General features: G+C 35.8%; 2 protein-coding genes across 6 annotated transcripts in view; one reads left to right on the top strand and one right to left on the bottom strand.

Moving 5' to 3' along the window:
* The window catches only part of LOC108721297 (uncharacterized), a 21,192-nt gene extending 4,026 nt beyond the window's left edge, over window positions 1-17,166 (top strand). Inside the window, exons 7-11 of the mRNA XM_018445774.1 lie at window positions 7,545-7,971; window positions 10,327-10,593; window positions 15,075-15,263; window positions 15,564-15,699; window positions 16,182-17,166. Coding sequence (XP_018301276.1) covers window positions 7,545-7,971; window positions 10,327-10,593; window positions 15,075-15,263; window positions 15,564-15,699; window positions 16,182-16,320 — 1,158 coding nt within the window. The 3' untranslated portion in view covers window positions 16,321-17,166. The remainder of the gene's footprint in view (window positions 1-7,544; window positions 7,972-10,326; window positions 10,594-15,074; window positions 15,264-15,563; window positions 15,700-16,181) is intronic.
* Window positions 17,167-17,786: 620 nt separating this feature from the next.
* Window positions 17,787-24,075, bottom strand: eIF3a (eukaryotic translation initiation factor 3 subunit A). Of its 5 annotated transcripts, none has more exons than XM_018445840.1 (6): window positions 23,720-24,067; window positions 19,356-22,127; window positions 18,897-19,258; window positions 18,635-18,685; window positions 18,465-18,604; window positions 17,787-18,283 (listed from the first exon to the last, which is right to left on the bottom strand). In XM_018445840.1, the coding sequence occupies exons 1-6, from the start codon at window positions 23,766-23,768 to the stop codon at window positions 18,187-18,189; spliced, it is 3,471 nt and encodes a 1,156-aa protein (XP_018301342.1). In that variant the 5' UTR covers window positions 23,769-24,067; the 3' UTR covers window positions 17,787-18,186. The 5 variants fall into 5 exon arrangements, with proteins under 5 accessions (XP_018301342.1, XP_018301343.1, XP_018301341.1 ...); XM_018445841.1 differs by having other exon boundaries at window positions 18,465-18,685; window positions 18,897-18,929; window positions 18,960-19,258; window positions 23,720-24,066; XM_018445839.1 differs by having other exon boundaries at window positions 18,465-18,685; window positions 23,720-24,066.
* Window positions 24,076-24,763: the final 688 nt, after the last annotated feature.

Here is a 24,763-nt window from a genome sequence, read left to right on the forward strand (position 1 = left end):
GGAGGGAAGGAGAGAGGAAGAGTGAGACGCAAACGAAGGAACGTGCACGACGCGACGGTCGCGGAGCAGCGGAACGGGACGCAAACGATGCCAAAGCGATGCAGGTAAAATTCCTCGCGTTACTCTCTTGCTCCTCGCGGAAATACCCGCACCCCGCGCGAATCCCTTTTCGATACGACCGGCTTTGTTTCGTCGCTGGCCCATCGCGTCGCACCTGCGCCGGAACGAGTCCTGCAGCTCGTCGGATCAACGACGCTTGTGATGATAAAATAACGCGAGAAAAAAGCTGCTTTGTCTTTTTTTTTCGGAGGGACGAAACTAATAACAGTTTGCGTTTCAGCGAACTTTCAATAAATTTTTCTCGATTCTTTGGCTCGTTTCAATTATTGAATTTATAAGTCGTATATACTCTTTATATTAATTTTTTTTCATCACACATTTATAACTTTCGATTTATTTTTAAATTGTTTCCCTTAAAAATATGTTATGTTATACAATTAGATAGAAGTGATACATTAGGTTATTAAAAGATTATTTGTGATTTTTTTCTTCTGTAATTTAATATAGAATACAAAAAAGGATTATTGTTATTTGTATATTTAAATTTAGTTCACCTTCTACATTTTAGTCACCCAATCCGGAGATGCGTTAAAAAAGTGATGCTGGGACGCTTTCAAACTTTCTCAAGCCTTTACGTAGGCATTTTTAGTGATCAATCATTTGGAAAGTGTATCTTATCTTTGAATATTGGATGTAATTTAATTAAGAATTTTAAACGAACTTTTTAATAATCATAATTATGCATGAAACGCAATTAATGTACTCTTGCTACATAACAAATTTAATTTAAATTTTTCTTGTTTATAGATAATGAATTTAACTTTTTTGTTAATATTGAAAAGTATTAAGCTTGACATTTTTGATATTAATGTGTGAGTTTATTTACATTAATATAAAGAACCCCAATAATCGGTCAAAGTTAGATCCGTTGAAATTATTTAATTCTATCGAAATCTGAGATCTAACGCACATAATAATGTATATTGGAAAAATAGTCAAAATTTAGAAAAAAAATTAATTGTCTGGTATGAATCATTTAAATATTAAAGTGCGCATGAATTGAATTTTAAAGAAATCTTTTTTAATATGGTTTCAAAAAAATCATGTGTGGAGGAGTTATATTAAAATGCGATAATATTAGACGCGATGAATGTTAAACTGATTCACCGTGATTTAAAGATCCGATCGAATTCCGTTTTCACGCGCCGCTCCTGAATTTGCATTCGTGTCGGTGACCGTTGTCTCATCTTTATTTCGAAATAAAGCGAGGAATGCGCAATGATAATGAGCCGATCTGCGCGAGATCGACGTGTCGCGCACAATGCCATTAGTACACGACAATGGAACTATGTCGGGCATTAAATTATTCATGGGATAGCTGTTGCATCGCGACGATCGGCGCATCGCGGCGCGCATTCCGCGCTGCGTGACAAAAGTTTTACATTTGAATGCGATCTGGCGTTACGGTGCGATTTTAGAAAAATTGAAAGCCGCCGGTTCCACCCGGTGGAACTTCGATGGATCCGCTTTTTCTGGGTCAAGTCAAAACAGATCGTCGGGGCCGGGTTCGATCTCGTGTGTGCGCTTCTTCGTCGCGTCGGGGAGAATCGCGGAGAATCGCATCGCTCGCCCGAAATTCGCAGGTCTCGAAAGACATTTCGTAGGTAGGGAGGAGAGACACACTATGGTCGATTATGTGTCCTAGTTTTGCGCAGGATGCACCGGGCTGTGGTGCATCTCTCTGTCTGATATCCCGGGGGCAATATATGTCGACGAAGTTGCGTCACGAGAGGCACGCACATCGTACGGTAGAAAAAATGCGCGAGCGGACCGACCGCCGAACCGGTTATAACGACGAGTCAACATCCAGCGGATCGCGGACCGAGAGAAAGAAATGATATGGAGAATATCATGTATTCGATCGTGCCCTCGGTAGAAAAACGAAGCAAACGTAAAGATAGAAAAATATTTACACGTTAAAAATAAAATTATCTACAGATTTTAAAACGAAGCATATGTAAAGATAAAAAAAAATATTTATAAGTTAAAAATAAAATTATTTACCGGTTTTAAGATACCATCAGCATCGGATTATTAAGATCTTCCTATGAGCATCAATATTATTAAATTACACGTAAATTTAACTCTTATACAATACAAGGTACAATTTGGTGCCTGTCCAAACATGGGTCACTAGAATCCGTTGGTTTTTTCACCTATTCAGAATGGTTCAAAAAATTTCTAAATATTTACTAACATACTTTCAACTTTCTAGAATAAATATTGAAACTTTATTTTGGAAATTAATAAAATGTAGTATAATTTGTAATCGACGAAAAACTCAAAGAAACTTACACGAACAGGAATCGCTCGGTCACTAAACCCGATCTTGTATAATAAAGATTAATTTGTGGTATTATTACTCTAGTTCTGTTGGATTGCGTTTCAAAACTGAAAAGTTAAATTCGGCTCGCAATTTGCAGAATTGGATATGATATAAATTCACATCGAATTATTTAAGCATTAAAGATCCATCTTGATCGTTTAGAATCTTTATTTCCTAATTGTTGTGTATTCACATTGTAGTCAAAGATACTTTGTTTAAAAAAAATATTTACTTGAAAATTTTATTTATACTCTTGTTTTTAAATAAGTTTAAATCTTTCATGTTAATGACTTTTCAATAATTTACATATTAGGAGAAAAATATACTAAATTTTAATAAATAATTGTTTGAATATTACTTATTAATGTAACATTTTATTTCTAGTAAATAAATATTTACTATATAAAAAATAATAATAGTTAAATCAAATTAATAATTCTTGTATCAAATAAATATATGTTTATATTTAATAAATATTCAACTGGCACTATTCAAATAAATATTTATCAAAATTCAGTACATTTTTCTCTTTGTAATAATAATTGTAAGAAAAATAATTGATGTCGTATATTCTTATATTCATTGCTTTATTTAGCGTTTTAAGTTAAATTAATAAATTTTGGCTTGTCATTTTACAGTCTATTTTGTCTCAAATATTTTAATCTTAATTATTACAATAGTACGTTAAAATATGCAAATAGTAAGGTAGGGAAAATTACTTTACAAGTTATTTATCAGTTACTTTTTATTATAGAAAAATTGAGTACGATAAGTAAGTTCAGGTATCTTATTTTCTATATTATATTTTATCATTTGCTCCAATTTTGTATACTTTTTATACTCAGTTTCTAACAAATATAAGATAAGTAAAGTTACTTATATGTAAAGTAACTTCCCAATCCTGACAAATGAATATATTATAATAAACAATTATTATATGAATTTACAGAACACTAAGATCTGTTCTGACCGAATACAGAATTTCTTTTATTTAATTGAATATAACAAATTTAGCAATTAACGAAGAAGGCTAAAACCTAACATTTTAACACGCACACGGTAAATATCAATTCAGGATACGAAATACTCGTTTTATTTTCACACAATCGCTTAAATTTGATAGAATGTCTCGCCGTCTCCGGTCGGCGAAACTCACTCGTGACAGGTTTGATTTCGCGTGGAGACAATCAGGATCGTGCAGATTCCGATCCTAGAACTCTCTCTTTGTTTCCATCTCGCTCCTTCGGTCCGTCCGTTTCTACTTCTCCTCCTAGGCGACGATGTTTCACACAACGTGTATGTAGTCGCGACGTGACACGGTCTAACGGCATTCACCCGACCTCGTCAACCCATTCCTCTCGTGTATGCGTGCATTCCTTCGTCTTCTTCGCTCTTACGTCGTCTCGTGATAACACTTCCGTCACGCGTGTGCGCGCACAATCGTTTGTCATATCGCGCCGGGTCATGCGAATCCGACACGGTGCGGAGCAGTCATGTCAAAACTCATTTTATCTCACGGGCCACACGAGCAATTTCGCACAATTTTATACCGACGGTTATGTGTTTTCGACGTTTACCGACGTACTGGCGTCTTGAATCTGTATCCATCTCGGAATTTTATTCGCGAACGTTCAGAAAACCAGCAACCCACGATTACTTTTGAAGCAGCTATTTAAAATCCAATTTGAAAATTTTCTAAAATAGTACAATTTATAAAAATATTTAACAAGTAAAACACTAAGCGTAATAATGAAAGTAATAACGAAATGCTCTTTTTTTCTTTTTTTTTCTCGTATTTTTATCTATTATATTTTGTTTTTTTTATACTTCTTTTATATTCTGTATTAAATATATATTACATATATCATGTATTATATTATATATGAAATTTCTACTGAAGAACATTTCATTTTAATATTCTGCAATTATCATATCCTGTAATCCGGTCTGCCTCGTACGTCCTGTACAAATAAAAACCAAAAACCAGAAAGATTAATGAACTTGTAATTTAATAAATTAACAAAACTATATTCCTATCCCGCAGATACGTCGAGTTTCGCTCATTTGAGAGAATGGAATTTGTTTTACGCTCTGGAATTTTCTTCCCTTCCTTTGATCGAATATTTCCTACGTTACAGCTAACGGAGATAGCTTGGATAGTAATAGGAAAATACTTGGTGTACATTTAAGTCCGCATTTAATAATATGCAGCGGCGCGCATGCAATACGTTACGTCGCGACAATTGCTGCTCCAGTTCTGTCAAGAATGTTGCAGGACAGCATTATACATGAATCTCTGCTTAAACTCATTTTCCGCAACATCGATAAATAAATTAAAATGATATAAAAACAAACGTTTGCATGATTTTAAGATGAAAATTTCGGGACAATAATTCCATTTGTTTCTTTCGATTCTCCCTTTCAACTTTAAAGTCTCGTGAATGACGAGGAATGAGAGAGAAATTATTTTGAACAGCTGTTACATAAAAACTTAAATACAAACAACATAAAATTATCTCTCTTCGAGTTTAAACCGACCGTTCTGCCTTCTGTGATCTTTTTTGGTAGATCATTTCAACTTTAGTTATAATACATGTAGTTATAATATTTAACCATGAAAAAGATGTAAATGTAAATCTTACATTAGTACTAACGGCAAATAACAAAGTTTCTTCCAGCAGTAATGAAGTACACTTGAGAAATGTCAGATAGCAAGAAACGGTTATTACACATCGCGCCTCTTAAATTTTATCGTACCGTTAGCGATTGTCCCGCGGTTGCCTGCTTATTACAGATCATTAGCAATTCGTTTCATTTTATTTTAACGTTGAGACTTTAAGTAGCATCGTAGCTTACAAAACCCAGTGTGAGACTGGTTCGAGCTCGGAGAAAATACGAAGCTCTCCGTATCTTCTCCGCTCTTTCCGCATCCCCAATGAAATTTCCTCATTCCATTTCGCGCGATCTTAAACGGAAGGCAGCTCGGTAGATTTGTGTATTTTTACTCTAAAAATATACGCCGGCGTTGTCTGACTTTTCAATTCAAATTCAGGTCAATGCGAAATGAAACTCTATTTTCCCAACAGTCTCTCAGCTTCTATTTGTGCTGTTTGTCAATTTTGTTCTTGGAATTTTCATACAAAGGCGTTACTTTAGTAATGCTAAAACTTTGTTTCTTCCTGGTTTCATGTAAAACTTTGAAGTCGAAAGAAAGAGAATTCAAGAAAGAGATTATTTAAATTCTAAATATGCTTATTTAATAATTCTTACCTTTTAAATGTTTTTGTTTTTAAACTTTCTCTATTTTCATAGAGACGTCCGGAACATCCTAAAAGAAAGTACAAAACAGTCCTTGTGTTATTATTAAAATAATGCGATCGTGTAATGCATGTACTTATTCACGACGTTGAGAATAAAACGTGATGTCTTAGACTGTCGGTATTTTAAGCTAATTTAAGCTATAAGAAAATAATATTTAAGGATTAGAGAAAATAAATGTGTCGCATTACTTTCCAAGAACTCATTGTACTTTGATGCTCGACTAGAATTTCTAACATAAGTGTTGTATTTCCTTTTCATATATTTTATTTGTCACTGTTCTATCTTTGTGTTTTTTTATATCACGGAAAGAACGCTGAAGTTTAAAAATTTAACAACTACAATTTGAATTTAAAATAAGATCGACGAGATAATAAATTTAATTAAGTCTTATTAGATGCTTATTACCATAAAAAATTATTAAATTTGCTTGCACAATTTAATGTGTGATATTTCTATTCTGGTTCTGTGCATGAATGCATTTCAAGTCCGAAAAAACAATTCGACGCGCAGTTTGTGGAATCAAAATGTATATAAATTCACACTAAATAATTAAAGCAATTAAGATCTGCTTCGATCAGAAATAAGAATTCTTTAAATTTAATTAGGTCGAAAAATTTAATTAATTACAGATTTGAAAATAATTTTATTGGATCCATCAAAATAACTATGTCGAAAATACAAGCATAATAAGCAATGCTGCAGACATTTGACATTTTAACAATCAGCTTGAGAATACATAATTATTTTAATGATTTAACAAAATTATTTTCAGATCTGTATCTAGCTGAATATTTAGATACTGCAGCAGAATCGTTCTTTCCGTGTACAGTTAACACAGTTTACACAGTGAAATTTAGTGTAATTTAATCACCTAACGTATTGCTTTCTTTTACAGTTGACACACCGTGAGATCTCACGTGGTAAAAAAACACACGTTTCCAAGATACCATTAAGAAGTCCCGACATCAAACGGTATTCGAGGTGGATTCTGAAACGCCGACGTTTCAGAATTCCTAGAAATCACGCACAATAGGATTTGATTGGAAACAAAGGAGCAAGAAAATTGTCGCGCTGTAATTTAAGCGACACACGTTGCCTTCGAATTGAAAGAAACTTCTCTGAAGCGACGAGCTAAAGTGGAGAATTCTCCTTTTCTAACTTCGCGAGCCGGCAGCCGTCGAAATATACGTAATAAAAGATCGTGAAGGTATCCACGGCCGAACGGCTTTCCGCAATCCACCACCTGTGGCTTCTGATAACTCGTGTGATAAGGAGAGAAAGAGGAGCACCGCGACACCGCGGGGGCTTCGACTTTCAGCTCGAGATTAACGCTAAGCCCTCATTTTTAAAGAACACTCTCTTTCTATTAACTCAGGTAGATGTACTCCACGAGTCACGGAAGGAATATTTCTACCGTATTTGAGAGACGATCGATTTCGCGAAGTGGAGAGGAAAAAATGCCAAATTTCTTCCGCGATTTAAAATACTTTTCGAAACTGACCCGTTGAAAATAACAAAAGTACAAGAGGACGTTTGGCTTAATAAATAAGAGAAAAGCGAATCTTTGAAGGTGAGATCGTTTGTTCTCATTCAAAGATCGGCAGACAATCTGTGTGCCAACGGATCAACGCGGAACGGACACTGCCGGAAGTGATCTCGAATAATCGCGTCGTAAAGAGATCGTTGTAGAACGCAGTGGAAAGCGCATCATTAGATCTCTGAAGAAGATTTTAAAAGAAATTCTGAAAAAATCTTATGCTATCAGAGGTGGGATTAGCGGTATCCCTTTCTTTCTTTTTCATTGAGAACCGTGGAAGGTAATTCACGAAAAACGGCGAACCACTACGGGGTGCATTACGCGAACTCGTACGCGTGCAGCAACGGCGCACCGAGCGTGTACACCAGCACCGGTTGTTGCACAAACATCAACGGTGGCGGCTTCAATGTGCAGCAGCCGCAGCCCCACGAGGATTATCGGCCGATCTACTTTTACGTGGCGCAGCCTTACACGATCCCGTACACCTTCGCCAAGAGACCGAAACCCGCTGCGTCGTCATTGCTAAGGGCGGCGAAGCCGCGCGGCAACAATTGCCGTGTCAAGTTCTCCAAGAAACTCGGGAACGCCGACTTCTCGCAGAAGGTCAAGCAGGGCGAGTTCTCGCGAAGTCTTAACCAGGTGCACTTCGCGGAGAGTCAGGGTCAAGGTAACTACACGTTCTTTCAATTCACGGAAAGTGAAATTGGAGAGCTTACTTTCAAACTGCTTTAAATTTGTGTTTCTAAAAAATAGTTTATATAATCTTTGGCATGTAATCCTCATTTTTTTTATATTTAAGCGATTTGAAGGTAAACTTGTCAGTTAATTATATAATTTGATCTTTAGTTGAATTATTGATTTAATTCAATTATATGAAGCATGATTCGTTTGACGAATTAATTTAATAAAATCAATTTTTCCAATAAAATATTTGTAATTATGTGTACCATTATGACTTATCGCTTCAGTAACTGTTTTCTCTCAATAGTCTATTATGTTTAACTATTGTTGCATAATTGCATTATATATTCAAGGTATAATAGAATATGCGCATATAAAATTGGGTTATGTGTAATGTGAGTATAATTATTGTAATTAATAGTCAGAAATGATAGTCATGTCATTTGCAAAATTGATAATTTCTAATAGCATTTTTTTCTTGTCAGCTCTGAAAATTGTTTTATAATTTATTAATTAATTGCGTCTCGCGTTATGTCCGAAATATTATATTTTCCTGAGGATACTATTTTTATATATAACGATTGTTAAATGCAAAATATCGAAGCTTTGAGTGCTTCGTTTTCAAGACGCTTTCACACCCGCAGATTCTTCTATCAGACCGGATAATTGTTGCGAAAGCGGCATAGTTTCTGTGTGGCATAATTTAAATAGTGACTGTCGTCAAGTAGATTGCCAATGCCCACGTCTCGTGTGTTCTCTCTCTTTTTGCGTGGAAACAGTAGTATGTCGCATGCGTCTCCGGTCAGTTAAACGATGGAGAAAACATTGTTCTAGAGAGAAAGAAAATAAGCTCCACCGATGCATAGTGATACGAAAGCTGAAAAACATCGCAAAAGTCATTTTATTGTTTTCTGAAAACAATAAAATTGACAGTTCTAAATACAATGCAATTGACATTTAATCTTCACTAATAATTCACCCAATGATAATAAAATAATTGAGTATTTAAAATGTTCATTGAAGAATCTGTAGACCGAAAGAACTATGCGAAATACCTTATGTATAATTAATTCTCTGTTTATATGAATTTGGCTAAATAAATCAAAACCTAATATCAACGAATGTTTACGTATTACGAAAGTAAATAAATTAAAAAAATTTGTTGTTGTGTTTATTTCAGCACGCGTGTTTTTTCGTTTATTCTTATAATTACCTACTATATTTTTACCGATTTTCTGCTTCTTCCAAATTACTGTAACGCGTATCACGAAAGAATTTTTCTCAGGCAGAGCAGTAACGCTATTTCATTTCGTTTGCGCGAGAAGGATCGAAGTGTTTCCAACGTTAAAAATTTGTACTGTTATTCCGACGGTAGCGGCTTCCATCGGTAAGTTCTCATGTAACGCGCGGATGATGTTAATAAGATGCAGCGAGGCGAGACTCTGCTCCATGCAGAGATCGCGAAGACGTTTGCTTTTCGCGCTACGTGCGGGATAGAGGATGAAAGGTCTTTTTACTTTAGCGTGAAGGAAGGAAAGACGTGCATTCGCCCGATTTTTTTCTGACGATTATTTTTATGGGTCTTTGTTGACTGGTCATAATTTTGACATGCTTGGCAAAGTGAGAAAATATTCTTAACGTAATCAGAAAAGGAAGTGATATAATCGGGAAAGATATAATCGGGAGATCTAAAGAGAATGTGTGCGAAGAGTTCTTCGCGAAGTACGTTTAGCGGCTTTCAATAGATAAGAAACTTTTACTCTTTATTTCAATTTGATATTAGGAAAGTTTTAACCTTTAATACATACGATTTTCCAGTCCTTTATTATCCACGATGTGTCACGGATTAATTTTCATCATTTTAACAAATATATACAAAAATTATATTAAGTGATTTTTATATATATTTTAATATCTTTAAGAAATATTTGTAAGATTGTGTATTTAAAATAATTATTATATAATTATTTTAATTGTTACATAAATGTAATAAATATATAATTACTTGACGCTTCTAGTTTTTCAAAGAAAAGAGATTTGTGTATTTTCTAAAGTTTAAAATACTTTAAAATCTTTACGAAAATGATCTTTATTTATAATCGTGAAATTACGTGTGGAAACTATATGTATGTGTGTATATATATATATATACATGTAATATATATATTATTAAAAACTTTTGCAGCCGTAATAAGAATATATATTTCCGTATGAAAAATGCAAAAAATATGATATAATAAATTTTTTATTTAAAAAGAGGCTTCTTCTTAAATATCATGTTTTTTTATTAAAAAAAAGACTTCTTTTTTAAATATATCTTCATTATTCTTTTACTTCGCAGTGCTCGCAAGCTATCCGAAAGCTGGATCATCTCGTGATCCGAGGATGACGTCGATGTTTCGAAGAGGCACGATCTTCGCGACCTTCTTCCTGTCATTGTTGGGCGGTGGACTTGTCTGCGCCGCCCTTGTGACACAGCATTGGGTCGAGGCGCGACCGTGGAGAACGCCGAATCCACAAGAGAGTGCCGGCAGAGTTCATTTCGGTCTATTACAGGGTAAAAAGGAATTAAACGTCGCCTATGGATGGAGGACGTATCATATATCCGGTATGTTGGTCTTTCCGCCTTTCTCTTTGTGCAACATCAATTATGTTTCCCGCGTAATCACTTGATCTTTCTCTCGACAGAATATTGTAACCTTGAACGGTGTGCACTTTGAACATTAATCGTGCGTGTTCCAATCGAAAATTGATTGACTGCAAGATATTATTATCATTAGTTAAGATTTCAAATTACGTGAAGTTTAATGCAGTAATATGCAGAGTATTCCACAACTTTTGCTATCTTAAGCGTATATCATATAATTATGCAGGCAACTAGTTGAAACAAGTCTCTTTTGAATGAGGATAAATAAATTCAATCTATTAAAAGAAACTGAGGGAAGTCTGTTTTATAAGAAATATTCTAATAAAAATACATGAAATGACTTAATTTTTGTAAGAAGATTAAAAATGTAAAAAAAAAACGAATATCGTTAAATTCTATAATATAAAGAAAACCGTTCATTTGTCTCACGAGGAACAAGGACAACTAAAAGAATATATTTAAAATCCTGTTTAAAACTTACTTTTTTTAGTTTCTAGAATTACCCAATCTCGTAAAATAAATTCCTACCAATTTTCTTTAATGCTCTTATTTTTCGCCGGGATTACTCCATCGGGGGTGATTATCTTGTGACACCTTCGTAAATCGTAACGAGATCCGAGTATTGTGCGATCGTGTTGGATTCTTTTCAAACTGCGCCATTCGAGTGACTCGCACGACGAATTGTGATCGCACGGAGATATCCGCGAGAGAAAGGCTCGTGAATGATGGAACCTACTGGTATGAGCCAGGACAATAAATCTGCGACTGATAACTGAGTGCATTAGAGTTCTATTCAGCGTCCGATGATGCCTATAGTTGGTGCATGCGTGTGCGATAAATCATTGATTTGGTAATCGTCGTTAAATTCATTCCATTGATTTTGCGTACCGATCGAAATGGTCACATCATCGATGGACGCATCGCAACATCCTTTGTAATGGATGCTCAGAGTACTCGCAATAACTTTTCAAAAAAAAAAAAAAAAAGAGAGAAATGCAAAATTCACGAGCACACTGATGGAAGATTTTAACGCAAATTTTGTTTACGCGTGGAGTTATACGTAGTGCAGTTAATTATTTTTAACATTTTTAATATAATATAGTTAATTACTTTTAATAAAAGTAAAGCGTATTTTGTTCAGATTATTATCAAGTTTTCCGATTAATAAATTCCCCCTTTGTAGAAAATTTTTTGTCCATCATTTCTTTTAATTATATTTTTGATTTAAATCGTTATTGTTATTACGAGAAGAAACTGTTATCGTGCTATAACTAACACAATAGCAGTCGAAGCACTCAACCGGAAACATCCGCTCTTCATAGCATCTTAGAATAGTGTCTTTACAAATGGAGTTCATAAAGAGATCTTTCAAATGTAATAGAGCCTGTCTCTCTTTCTCTTTTCCTTTTTCTCTTTAATTTTAATATATTATGATTTATCAATCAAATTTTCACTCAAATTCCGGAATTATTTCCGGAACTTTGCATACCACTAAATTTTTATGTCTCAATCTTAAGAAATCTGATCCGTTTCTAAGTATTGCCACATCCGCCAGGTGCACTTTTGTAAAGTAAGGATGCATTATGTCACGTGCGAAAAAGATAAATTTCTTATGCACAATGCATAATAATCATGCCGATGAGCAAGCGACTTTTACGTAGCTATTATGCCGTACTTCCGGAGAAGAACAACAGAATCGCTGGCACGCGCTGTGAGAAACATTTCTCTTTCATTCAGGCGGATAATGGGTCCTAAGGGATACCTACGTAAACATGCATTCTACGATTAGTATTTCATCAGGTATTCTTTTAATCGCAGCGTTTTGGCCAATTTAAAAAGAATTTTTCTTCGACGAAAATATAAAAATAAAGTCATTATTGTATAACTTTATAATATATAAAAAAAAAAAACTTTATAATATATAATATATAAACACGATGTTATGTGAACTGACTAATTAATTTATAACTAAAAGGTTTTTTATTTTTCACATCTTTGACACACATAATTCATGACTAATATGTAGCGAATAGTATAAGTTAGTTTTTCTCTCTTGATTGTTTTGTTTTGTGTCTTGGTTGTCCGTTACAAATTATAAAATGTTCGACAAACACGTTACATTATTCGGAGATGTGAGACTGAAATTAACTAAATGTATATAATGAAGATCAGATTTAATTGTTGTTAATATAAACTTACAAAGCTCATGAAACATGTTGAATGTTCCGTTTGAGATGAGTTACTTAGATTTTTTTTTCCTTTGATAAATCAATTTAATTTTGATATTTCAATCAGGATCCACTACAGTCGGGAACCTGTAAGTGACTCATGTTGACGGAATACTCAACATATTAATTACACATATGTATTGCTGAGGAGGACTCCAAAGTGAGTCGAAACGTTCAATAAAGAGGATTCTACACATTAATGATTAATTAAGATTGAAATTAATCGTTGGCACCTTCAGCAGCCCGTGACTCGTATGGCCTTTACGGATTGTGTTATTATTATTTTTATTTATAATATATGTATAATACTAATATATTAAGTTTCAAATTAAAATCCTATTTAGATAATTTCAATATCTTGATCTCTTTATTAAAAAAGTCCGATTGAGATATTAAAGAATCTGATTTGAAAAAATGCGATTCTTAATTACTAGTACATCTTTAAAATGAATAAAATAATTATAATGAAACCGTTTCAGATTTTATTAATTTTGTTAAGAAACGAGACAAAGGCGGTATTTTAGAGAGAAATTCGAGCGTGTAATTCGCGTATAATTCGAGCATACATATCTGGGAGCGAGTATATATATGCACGTTTGAATTTCTCTCACAGTATAAAACCGCAGGCATGTGCATGCTTGCATGTTATCATATATATAACAAAAACCACCAAGTTACGAGACGTATGCGGATAACAATAGACACGGAAACTAGTTTTAGCGTACAAAAATCAACGAGCAAGCCTCGTAGTCTACTTTCACGTGCCTGCGCGTTACTCGTATCATCGCGCGTTACTGATGCTGACCGCGGTAAGAGTATCAGATTCTAGTACGCGATCAATTTTATGCGGACCAGAGGGGAGAGAGATAGGAAGAAGGAGCGGTCGATAATTCCACCTGATCGCGGTGTTCACAGCTTACGTTACGTCTCTAACGTTTACGAAGCGCATTTCCTAGAAGTATTTTCAGTATGAATGCATTACGACATCATCAATCATCATGTAAACAAAAATTAGATTATTCGTACATTTGTGAAGGAGCTACCTCTGATTTTAAATCTGATAATAAATTCGATAAGAATAATGGAATTTTAGAAATTGAAATTGATGAACTCTAATGTTGTCTTACATATCGTGCAGTTTTAATTTTAATCAGAGAAATGACATTGGGACATATAGAAATGAGAAATGTTACATCATTCGAATTGAAACGATAGAAATAACGCGACTACCGGCAGATAAGTTTTTGAGTATCTGAGTACATTAGTGGTAGATACATTTTCGAGTCGGAGCTACTCGTGGAACTTGACTGCCGCCTCCGGCGAATGCAATGATCCGTTATTCACGCTGTCGTAAGTTGAAATGTCTCACGGAAACTTCGTCGTATCCTGGAAGCGTAATGCGCGAAATATTCCTACTTATATTCGTTCTTTCACTCTCGAGCGTACATCACGAATATAAAATACGATAGCAGCGGCTTTTAGTTTCCACGGCATGCAATACATCCGCATCAACGAAAGACGTCAGAAGTAGCGAAGCATTGTGGATATTTTCAAGTATGACGTTACTGAAGATATATTTTCATATGTAAAGTTAATCGCTCGAGAGCTGGCTCCGTTTCAATTTTCGGACATTACGCAACGTTTGCTTAATCGAGATCCTCGTTTCTGTTACATTTGTAGTAGCAATTTAAATTTACTTCAACGGTGCAGATTATCGATGGCACATAATATAAAAATTGTATAAATAATGCTATAAAATAATATTAAAATATATATATATAATTATAATTATTACAAAATATATATTAAATATATAATTATTACAAAAAATGTTTAATTATAGCACTCAAAGATTTAAAAAGGATACTATAAATTTAGTTTATCGCAGCATTTAAGAATATAATTAGTTATTTGTATATATATAGTTATAATACATTTATCAGCTCATAATTATAATACATTTTATAGATTAATTTAAAAGCAAATTTTATAGATTAGTTTAAGATCTGTTTTTTATTCCTGTACTAGACTGCACTAGAACTCTCTTTCTCGCTTTCGCCAAATATCAAACATATCTAAATCTCACTTTAAATTCCAAAAATGTATCCTAGTTCAGCCATAGAAAACAGATCTTTAGATATGATTGAAATTGCATTTCATTTGTTTGGAATAAAATTATTAAACAATAAAAATCTTAATAATGACTAATTTCAGTTCCTCAAATGATCCGGCAAGATCCATCGGTGATGTCTTGGGCTCTTTGGATCGCTACCTTAACAACGACTTCGGCTGCTTTGGTAGCAGCTGCGCTTGCTGCACTTTTGGCAGTTTTAAATACAGCTACTTCCCCAAGACCGAAGATTCTATCCATTCCTGGTGTATACTTTATAAATATGTTAATGCGTAAGTATTATTTTAACACTATTTTATTAAATTATAAAAAATGTTTTCTAAAGAAACTTATCAGAACAGAGATCTTAGCTGTTATTTTTTCAATATATTTTATAGATTAATATCTTACCTCTGTCTATATTAAATAATTTTTTTCTAATTTATAACGCTGATTTTAATAAAGTTTCAAAAGTAGAGAATCACACTCGTATAAAAAATGCAAAAAATTAAATAGCTCTAAAAAATATATTGAGCTCATAAATAATTACATATCATATGCAGCATAGACTCTTATTCGTGACTTATTTTTAGTGTTAATGTGCTTAGCAAGCACTTGTACTTGGTTAGCGCAATACTATACGAGACTATACGTTAATGTGCTTCCGAAGGAGGACATCGATAATATGTGGACCAGCGAAGGTTCCGCTGAGCTCGGTTATTCATTTTGGTAAGATATATAGATATATATAATCTTTACATTTACACGATAAAATTGCTATCTTTAAATTAAACGTCTATTGAGAATCAGAATTTTTTTCTATGTTTTTATTTTTTCTATTGAGACGAATTAATACGATTTAAATATTTTTATCACATTTTTCCGATTTTTGCAATTTAGTTACAAATGTTTAATTAATATTGTAATAGTCACAAGAGTTGAATTCCTTAGACTGCTAATTATTTTGATATTAAAGAAAAACAACTTATATAGATAAAGTTAATGTGCCATTCGAATTAGCTAACTGAATTAATCTTTAATTACATAACTGTCGTAAATATTTGCATTTTTTAGAATTGAAAAAAATTTCTTTTCTAAATTATAAAGTTCACCTTTCAATGTGAACTTTTTTTTACTTGCAATTACTAAATTATATTCAATAGTCTGAAATTTGAAATAATTAGTTTATTCTTATTCTTTGAATGTTTTAGGCTCGTAGTTAGCGCTGGTGTTGTACATCTCATTAGTATAGCATTAGTCGGCTGGGGCTCAGGTAGAGAAAAGGATGATCGTCTGGAACCAATACCTGCACTTGAAGAGAAAACTGCGGCAGCGATTATGTTATACTAAACATTATAATAATTTAAAAATTGCAAGACTATGATTGAATTACGCTATTATGCGTAATATCGAATTGATAGTATCTATATCGAAATTGAACGAAAATTAGCTGAGATTAAGTAACGGAATTTGCGTTCACACAGATTTCTGCCTCGCACAGTTCCTAGTTACTTGCTAGGTGTTTGTAATTTTCTTATATACAATTCAGTTTTGCAACAGATATTGAGCAATTTTATATCAAATTAAAACACAAATATAAACATAGCAAGTACGTTTGAAGCGCGAGATGCGCTAATAAAGGACAGTACTTGCCATACATGTCGCAATAAGATTTGGAATGTATCGCTTACGTGTGATATATAATGTATACATTTTGACATATTTTATGCATTGATATTATGCCAGTCCATAATACTCGTGATTCCAAAGCGACAATAATCATAAAACGAGCATTTTATGTCTAACAACGATCGATTACGATTGAAAGCTACGCGCTATTCGCTTTATATGACATAAAAAGACGAGATTGAGCATGGAAAAACGCTTTATTATAGCTTAATCTATACATTAGTTGTTTATCAATAAGGCCGCAATCTAGACAATTATCGTTTCGGACTTCGATTTGTTAAGTTTCTGTCATTGGTAGTATAAATATTCGTATACAGATGTGTATGTAAATTATGCGATACGAATTCAGACGGTAGTTATATCATTTTTGTTATTGAGTTATCTTCCGATATATTTTGTAAGTTAAAATTCTTTTCTTGTATTCTTATTTAGCACTATGTTTTTTCTTCTTTTTTTACAAAGGCGATTTTTGTTTTGACTAGACTGGGCTCTCGAGAACGATAATATATATATTTTGACGTATTTAATATATATATATATATACTATTATCTATATAATTTAATTAGTTAGAGGATATTTTATAAGTTAAGCGTGGCGTGCCTTTTCTTCGAGACATTTAATATTTTTAACAATTATTTCTCGAGATTATTACTTCTACATAAAATGTACGATTTTATCAATTTCGTTGCCGTGGCAAATCGTACGTGGAACGTATCATGAAATGTAAATACAATAAAAAGTTTGCCTCTCGAGAGTATATTTATTACAATGATGTCGCGCGGACGTAATATAATAAAACAGTGAACAGGTCATAGAATATTATACAACCCTCGTACGTACTTTAGTTTTTCTATTACTTCGAGATCCTTGTTCTTATAATCTATTTCACGTAAATGGCTTCATGTATATTATATACAAGGATAATCGCTCATAGGAATGATGGGAAGAAAATGTACATTAAGAGTCGTACATTTTCCTCTTAAGGAAAGATGTGTGATAAGACACGGGATAATGTAAAAAAATCTAATGAAAGGGTAGGATAGAAGAGAATTTTATTGATATTTCTATATCTTCTCTAATTCTTTGAAACAAAATATTTTGATTGTGATAACAGAATGACCATCAACTGTATAAAATAGAAAATATAGCGAATCTGTGTAAATTTGAAACATCTAAACAATTAATACCTTAAATAATTTGAATCTATATTGGATCAGATATTTCAAATGTGGATTTGTTATTTCTGTTTTGCACAGTAATCAATGTAGTCTATTATATCTAACCAAAATATCTTGTTTCTAAAATTCTCGCTATACATCTACTACTAAAGCTATTTCCCTCCCACTTTCTTGTCTGGAAGAATAAAGCCACACACTAAATAATAAAAATGGACAGACTTCCGTATTAGATAAAAAGTCTATTCATGTATATAATATATCTTTAGAGAATAATAAACTTATATAAAGCTATATGTATATGTGTGTATGTGTGTGTGTGTGTGTATGTGATTAACTGAGGCTTTGATGTCAGCGCCGACTAACTTTCGACCAGCCATCATCCTCTAATGGTCGCCTTCTCTCGTCAGGTCTAGGCGGAAGTCTGTCATCTTTACGATCCTCTCGTCTGAAATATATAATGAAATTGAAGTTTCAATTAAAATTTAATTAAGCTTAATCAATGTTTAAAACTTAATAAATGTTTATAAAATTTGCTCAAAATTTGTATAACATTTGTATAATTGTTATGCTTTATTAAATTGTTATTATTAAATGGTTATTACTAAATTTTCTATATATGTACTAACTCGCGCTTGGGTGGGTCTCTTGGGGCATCTTGAGGCGGGTCGCGTTTCCGCCAGTCCTGGTTAGTACTTGTCCGTGTTGGTTCATCACGACGATCGCGGTAACCACCACGACGATCGGACATTCTACCACGATCACGATCACGATCACGATCACGATCACGATCTCGTTCTCGATCTCGATCTCGATCATCGCGTGTTGTGTCACGTGGAATCTCGCGTATCTGCAATTGCAATTAAATAAATACAAATATTATTAAAAAATATACGTACCCAAAGAATGAGGGTAAATATATAATTTATATAATATAATTAATAAATAAAATATAAGTGAATGAAAAGAGCAACAAGCGAAGAAAAAGAAATTCTACATGTAGAAAATATTTTACAGTGTATGTAACATGTATTGGATTAAGATGTAGAACGTATACTTACTCCACGTCCATCTATTCCACGGTCACGGTCACGGTCACGGTCACGGTCACGGTCACGGTCACGATCACGGTCGCGATCATCTCTTTTGTCGAAACCACGGTTGTCTAACCTATCTCGATCTCTTACATCTTCTCTATCCTGGTAATTCTCATCTTTCCTCCATTTATCCATAGTATCCTTCTTCCATCGGTCCGAGTCATCGTTTCTCCTCCATTTGTCCATATCGCGACGTGGTTCCCTTTCTGGTTCCCTTCTCTTCCATGAAGAATCCTCGATCTTGTCATCGCGTTTCCTCCAGCGATCTGTGTCGTTTTTGAGTCCATCAGAGTCTTTGTCAGGATTACGTCGCCATGACTCCATCGCTAGTAATGATACAATAAAATAATACAAATTAAATTTCATCGATATTTGTTATGCGAAAATATCTAGTGAGAAAACATGAAAATGTATTATACTCACAAGATTTCGGACCATCGCGATCACGATCACGTTCACGTTCACGTTCACGTTCACGATCACGATCACGATCACGATCACGATCGCGATCACGATCACGATCACGATCACGCTCGCGATCACGATCATTATCCATACGCCGCCATGTTGAAGTCAGTTCTTTATCTCTCAACCGTTCTTCCTCCAATTTACGTTCAATTTCAGCTTCCTTAGCTCTAATAATCTCAGCTTGTTTCTTAAGCTTAGCCATACGTTCGGCTTCTCTGGCTTCCTCTTCGGCCCGTCTGATTTTCTCCTCTTCCTCTCTCTTAGCTCTCTCTTCTTCAAGACGTTTCTTTTCCTCTTCTTGTTTGATACGCAATTCTTCCAATCGTCTTCGTTCTGCAGCTTCTGCACGTTCCTTCTCCCATTTTGCCTTACGCTCGGCTTTACGCTCCATTTTGCGCTTCAATAATCGCTTGACACGCTCCTCGTTCAACAATTTTTCAAATTCTTTTAGTTTTTCTGTGTATATGTTCCTACGCTCAGCTAAGATCTTAGCTAAGAAAATACCGTGATCCTCTTTCATACGCTCTAAGCGCTCTTGAGTCGCGACAGCCTCCTGTCTCTCTTCGATAGCCGCGGCAATTCGCTCGTCCTCCTGCTGCCGCCAGAGTTGTTTCGCTTGTTGCATCCTGTCCTGCACGGCCTTCTCCAGCAGTGGGATCTCCTCGAGTCGTTTAGCACGCTCCAGATAATCGACTTTCTTCTCCTGAGACTTGAGCTTCTGTTGCATCTCTCTGCGCTCTTTCTGTAGCTCTTCAGCTTCCCGCGCCGCAATTTGTTCCGCGTCCAGTTTTTTTATTTCATCCTCGTCGAGTTTCTTCAGCACCTTTTGCCCGTGACTTGTCTGTGAAATTTGCTGCATCTTTTCTTTGAGATGGCGATCCTTGATCTGCTGAATCTCGCTCTGTTGACGCTTTCGTTCGCGTTCCTCTCGCTCCTGTTCCAGTCGCTTCTGTTCAGCCAACATCTGCTGCCGCTGAAGTTCCTCCTGTCGGCGCATTTCCTCCTCTTCGCGGACCGTATTGATGTGCTCGATGTATTCCTTTCGCTCCTCGATAATTTTGTGCCTCCCTAATACTTTCTGATGATCCTTGATTTTATTTTCATGATAGTGAACGACCAACACATTGCGTACTTTCTCGCGCTCGAATTTCTTCTTGTTAGGATTTATCACGTTAATGGCACGATGCAACACGGTCGCCATATTAACCAGTTGGCAGCGTATTTGTTCGGAGGGCATTGCTTGCAATACCGGACCGTCCGGATGATCTTCTCGTTGCGCCTCCGAGAGATCTACTCCGAAGTGAACACATGACTTGCCGTGATCTATTCTGATCTGCATGTCATTATAGCGCACGCAGTCAACCAAAAGACGTTCAAGGTGAAAATCGGTGGTGAATTTGGCGAGTATCAGGAGTCTGGAAAATTGTATAGTTTGATAAACTTGAGAAATCTGATGAACAAGACGCACAAGTGTAACATCCTGCAAGGCTGGGACGTATTGGATTAACGGACTGTTTTCGTCTGCTTGTAACGTTTGAATAACGGAATCGACTCTGTTACAGAGTTCTAACGGATGAAATTCCACTTCTAACCACGAATATAATTCTTGCAACTGTGGTGACGCAAGAACGACAACATTCAAACGAACAATGTCCTTCAAGAGAGAGACGCGTGTTGGTGGTTGCGAGAGACCTAAAAGAGTCGCGAGTTTCTGAGCTTTTTCTAGCGGGCTCTTGTCAGTCTCTATGAAACGATCAAACTCAGGATGCGCGGATGGCAACGGTATCGACAACGTTGCCAATAATACTCGATTGGCCATTCGCTGCTGTTCCTCCGAGGACATATTCTTTTTCATTTCCCGAGAGAGCTGTAAAAGTTTGAATAGCGCAGCTGCGTGAAACAGATAATTGCCAGCCTTCCAGAAAACCATAGCCAATTTCTGATAGTAATTGGCCATTGTTTTTGGTACAGGGAGCTTCTTCGACAAATTCATCATACCGTGAACGTCCTCCGAAGATTTAAAGGCTTCCTGCCACAATTCCATTTGTATTGCGGAATCTAATTGATTTAATCTAGTTTCTAGATTTAACTGTTGCGTTTCCGCCTTATTCATAGAAACGTTCGACACGAGTGGAGGCAGTTTACATATCTCTTCAAGATGCTTCCGCAATTTCTCGCATAACTTACGAAATTCAGTCTTACGATTATACTCGAGGCAAAACTGGAAGGCCATACGTGCGATATCATGGTAGAGAGTTTCTACATGCGCATTAGTTCTGAGCAACTCCAAGCATTGGCAGTACGATTCCCACAAGAATTTCACCCAGGGTGTTAAAATAGTACGATCGCTCCTGTCTTGCGCGTCTTCACCGCTTACGGCTGACAATAAGATGCTCTCAGGTGTGGCAAGATTATCAAGATCGTCAATGTCAATTACTGCTTGTTGACTCTGTTTGCGTGCTGCATTAGTCTTCTCTTCAGCCATTTTCAAATAACCACGTATAACATTCTCCAAACTCCCAACATTGACAGATTGAAACATATTTCTGTATTGGAACAAGCCCTCTTTCGCTATGTGTGACTTCTTTAGTTCCACACAGAGGTCCAGATACTTGAACATTATAGGTTCCAAAACGGATTCTGACCAGTTGTACGTCCATTTTTTATTACGGAAGACTTCTTGTAATGTATCTAATGCTCGAGCTGGTTTACCCACTTCTATGAACTCTGTTTAAAAAAAGAAGAGAACTATCAGCAAACTATATTCAGAAACTAATTTAAAAACTAAATTAATTTTTTAAACAATAAATTTTTATTATATATAATTATAATAATTATTAAATGTAAGCTGAAAAATATGGAATGTTGTTCCAAATATGCAATTAAAGCTCTTACTTTGTAGCCTTTTCTTAACGAAATAGTGTTGGTATCGTAATTGCACAGGTTTTACATATGATAAAAAAACTACGTAACGACAACGATACCAAAACTGTTAAGAATTATAAATATGGACTAAACCAATTCTACAATTGCGTAAGCGTAGTTATAAGAATTGACTAATCGAATATAAAAATATTTGATCACTATTTGTGATTGAAAATCGAGACAGAAGAGAATCGAGAATCTTTGTCCTGCAGCCTATTAATACGCTTGAAAAATTTTTTGTACGAAAAGTACTTTCTAAATTCTTTAGAGTAGAATCTCACTCTAAAGAATGAAAATTGAGCTAATCTTGAAAAGGTGGTACAATTTTCAATCTGTAAAAGTGAGATTTCACTCTTTCGAATCAGATTTACTCTAAAAGTTTTAGAATGTAATATCAGCTTTAAATTAATTTTAATCTATCAAAACTGTTTAACTATACTGTGTTACATCCTAGACTTAAAGTGAAACATATATATCTAGGTATTATAAAAAAGAGAAAACATTATAAAAAATTAATTTATAACAGCTGAGTGTTCGCTTTACTTATGTAACAAAGATTCGAAAGGAGAAGATACGAGACATTTAGAGATTTGTTCGCATCGCATGCTCCAACATGCTCGTACCATAGTTCTTACTCACTCCTATGCACTCGTTGGAGCGAGTAGGAACTATAGTAGGAGCATGTTGGAGCGTGTCATGCAAACGAACCTTAGGCCTGTTTTTTTTATTCCTCGACTAGACTGCACTAGAACTTTCTTTCTTGCCTTAGCCAAATACCAAACGTATAACTATTTCAAGAAGTTTATACTGATTCAGCTACAGAAATTACAGAAAACAGACCTATTCCTACAGAAAACAAAACCGATCCTCACCATGTGCACACGTAATGTTAAAAAATACAAAATTTACAAGATAAAATATGATAGTAAGCTCGGCCAGACCTTTTTTTAGACCTCAGTATTTTCACACGCGTCCCACGTGTTAAATAAACGCAAAAATTACTACGTGTAATCAGAGGAGTATCGCATGCATTTCGAAGTAAATAGCATAATCGTGGCATTTCGCAATCCCGATGATTACGAGATCCGTCCGATGCGAACGCATATGGTCGTGAGAGAGGTCAGGGAGCTCCACCGGGAGACGGGCAGTCTTGAAGACCCGCCGATTTTCCAAGACACTGTGCGACGCATCGGTAGGTCGATCGGAAAGAGCTGCGAGATTATCTCCACGAGCGGGAACAACGGAGAACCACGGAGTACGCAACCTCGTGTTTTCCGCGCGAATACCTCGAGAGGGTACGAGCTTTCTTTCTTTCTCCATGCGGGCCAACCGAGCTTGATACCATCGGCCATGTCACGCTCGTATAGGACGTCAGGCGGAACCCCACGACTTACCGTTCGCCCGTTTCAGGGCGTTCTCGGGTCTCTGCCCGTAACGCGCCATGTTTCCTTCCGGCGACTGCGGCTACAGCAACACCATAAACACCGGCGAGATCTCCGCGACGTCTCGAAGACGTCGAAATTCCGTTTGCGCGCGATTACGTGCGTCCAACACGTATTTTTCGACCGCGTGTACCGGATAGGAGAGGCGGCCACCGAGGAAAGATGGCTTCCCGTAATGCGCGAGTCAAGAAGCGATCTGACGTCCGGGGAAAAGTCGCGCGTGAATAGCGGCCGCTTCTATCGTGAAATAATCGCGCGAATCGCGTCCGTCTGTCGTTTTAAATTCACGGTTTAGCCTCGGCGTGCCAGCGGTTCAACAGCATCTATGATTCTCGCGATGACCAAGACGAGACCAAACGAGACGTTCATGAATATATTATTGACTCACGTAGTAATCGAACGACCGGAACGACCTCTCGCGTCTGCGGAAAGCCGGCGGCTGATTGGCTGCGCGTCGCGCCTTCGAGATCTCGATAGTCGCGCTTCCGTCGATAGATTTCAAATTGGCGCCATTGGCGGTCGCAGTCTCGCAGTTCGCGTCGCGTTGGATCACGCGAGAGCGTATTTACGTATATATTTCTCAGAAAGCGTGTGGTATTTTCGCGATCGTGATCACCTGAGAGCGAATATTCGTAGAATATTCGTTATAATGCGTTCACACGTCGTGTACGATCGTGTAATATCGTATGACGTCATCGCGCCGGTGGAAGATCTTTGAGAGACGAGGCCTGTTCTTTTTAGCTGAACTTCTTGTACGGTTCGTCTTTCTTCCTTTTCCCTTCACGTTGGAGAGAAAAAGAGAACTGGTGAATCGTGTAAGAACTTTAGCTAAAAAGAACAGATCTATGATCATCCTTCCCTCTTCCCGCCAACCGATCGACGCTACTTGGTTTAATTGGAATTCCGTGTGTAATTTGATTCGATGGAATCATCCTCGATGGAGAGCAACGGAGTCGACATCGTCATCAAGGTATATATATATATATATATATAATG

The sequence above is a fragment of the Mycetomoellerius zeteki genome, unplaced genomic scaffold (assembly GCF_001594055.1).
Source record: "Mycetomoellerius zeteki isolate Tzet28-1 unplaced genomic scaffold, Tzet1.0 scaffold167, whole genome shotgun sequence".
Taxonomy (NCBI): domain Eukaryota; kingdom Metazoa; phylum Arthropoda; class Insecta; order Hymenoptera; family Formicidae; genus Mycetomoellerius; species Mycetomoellerius zeteki.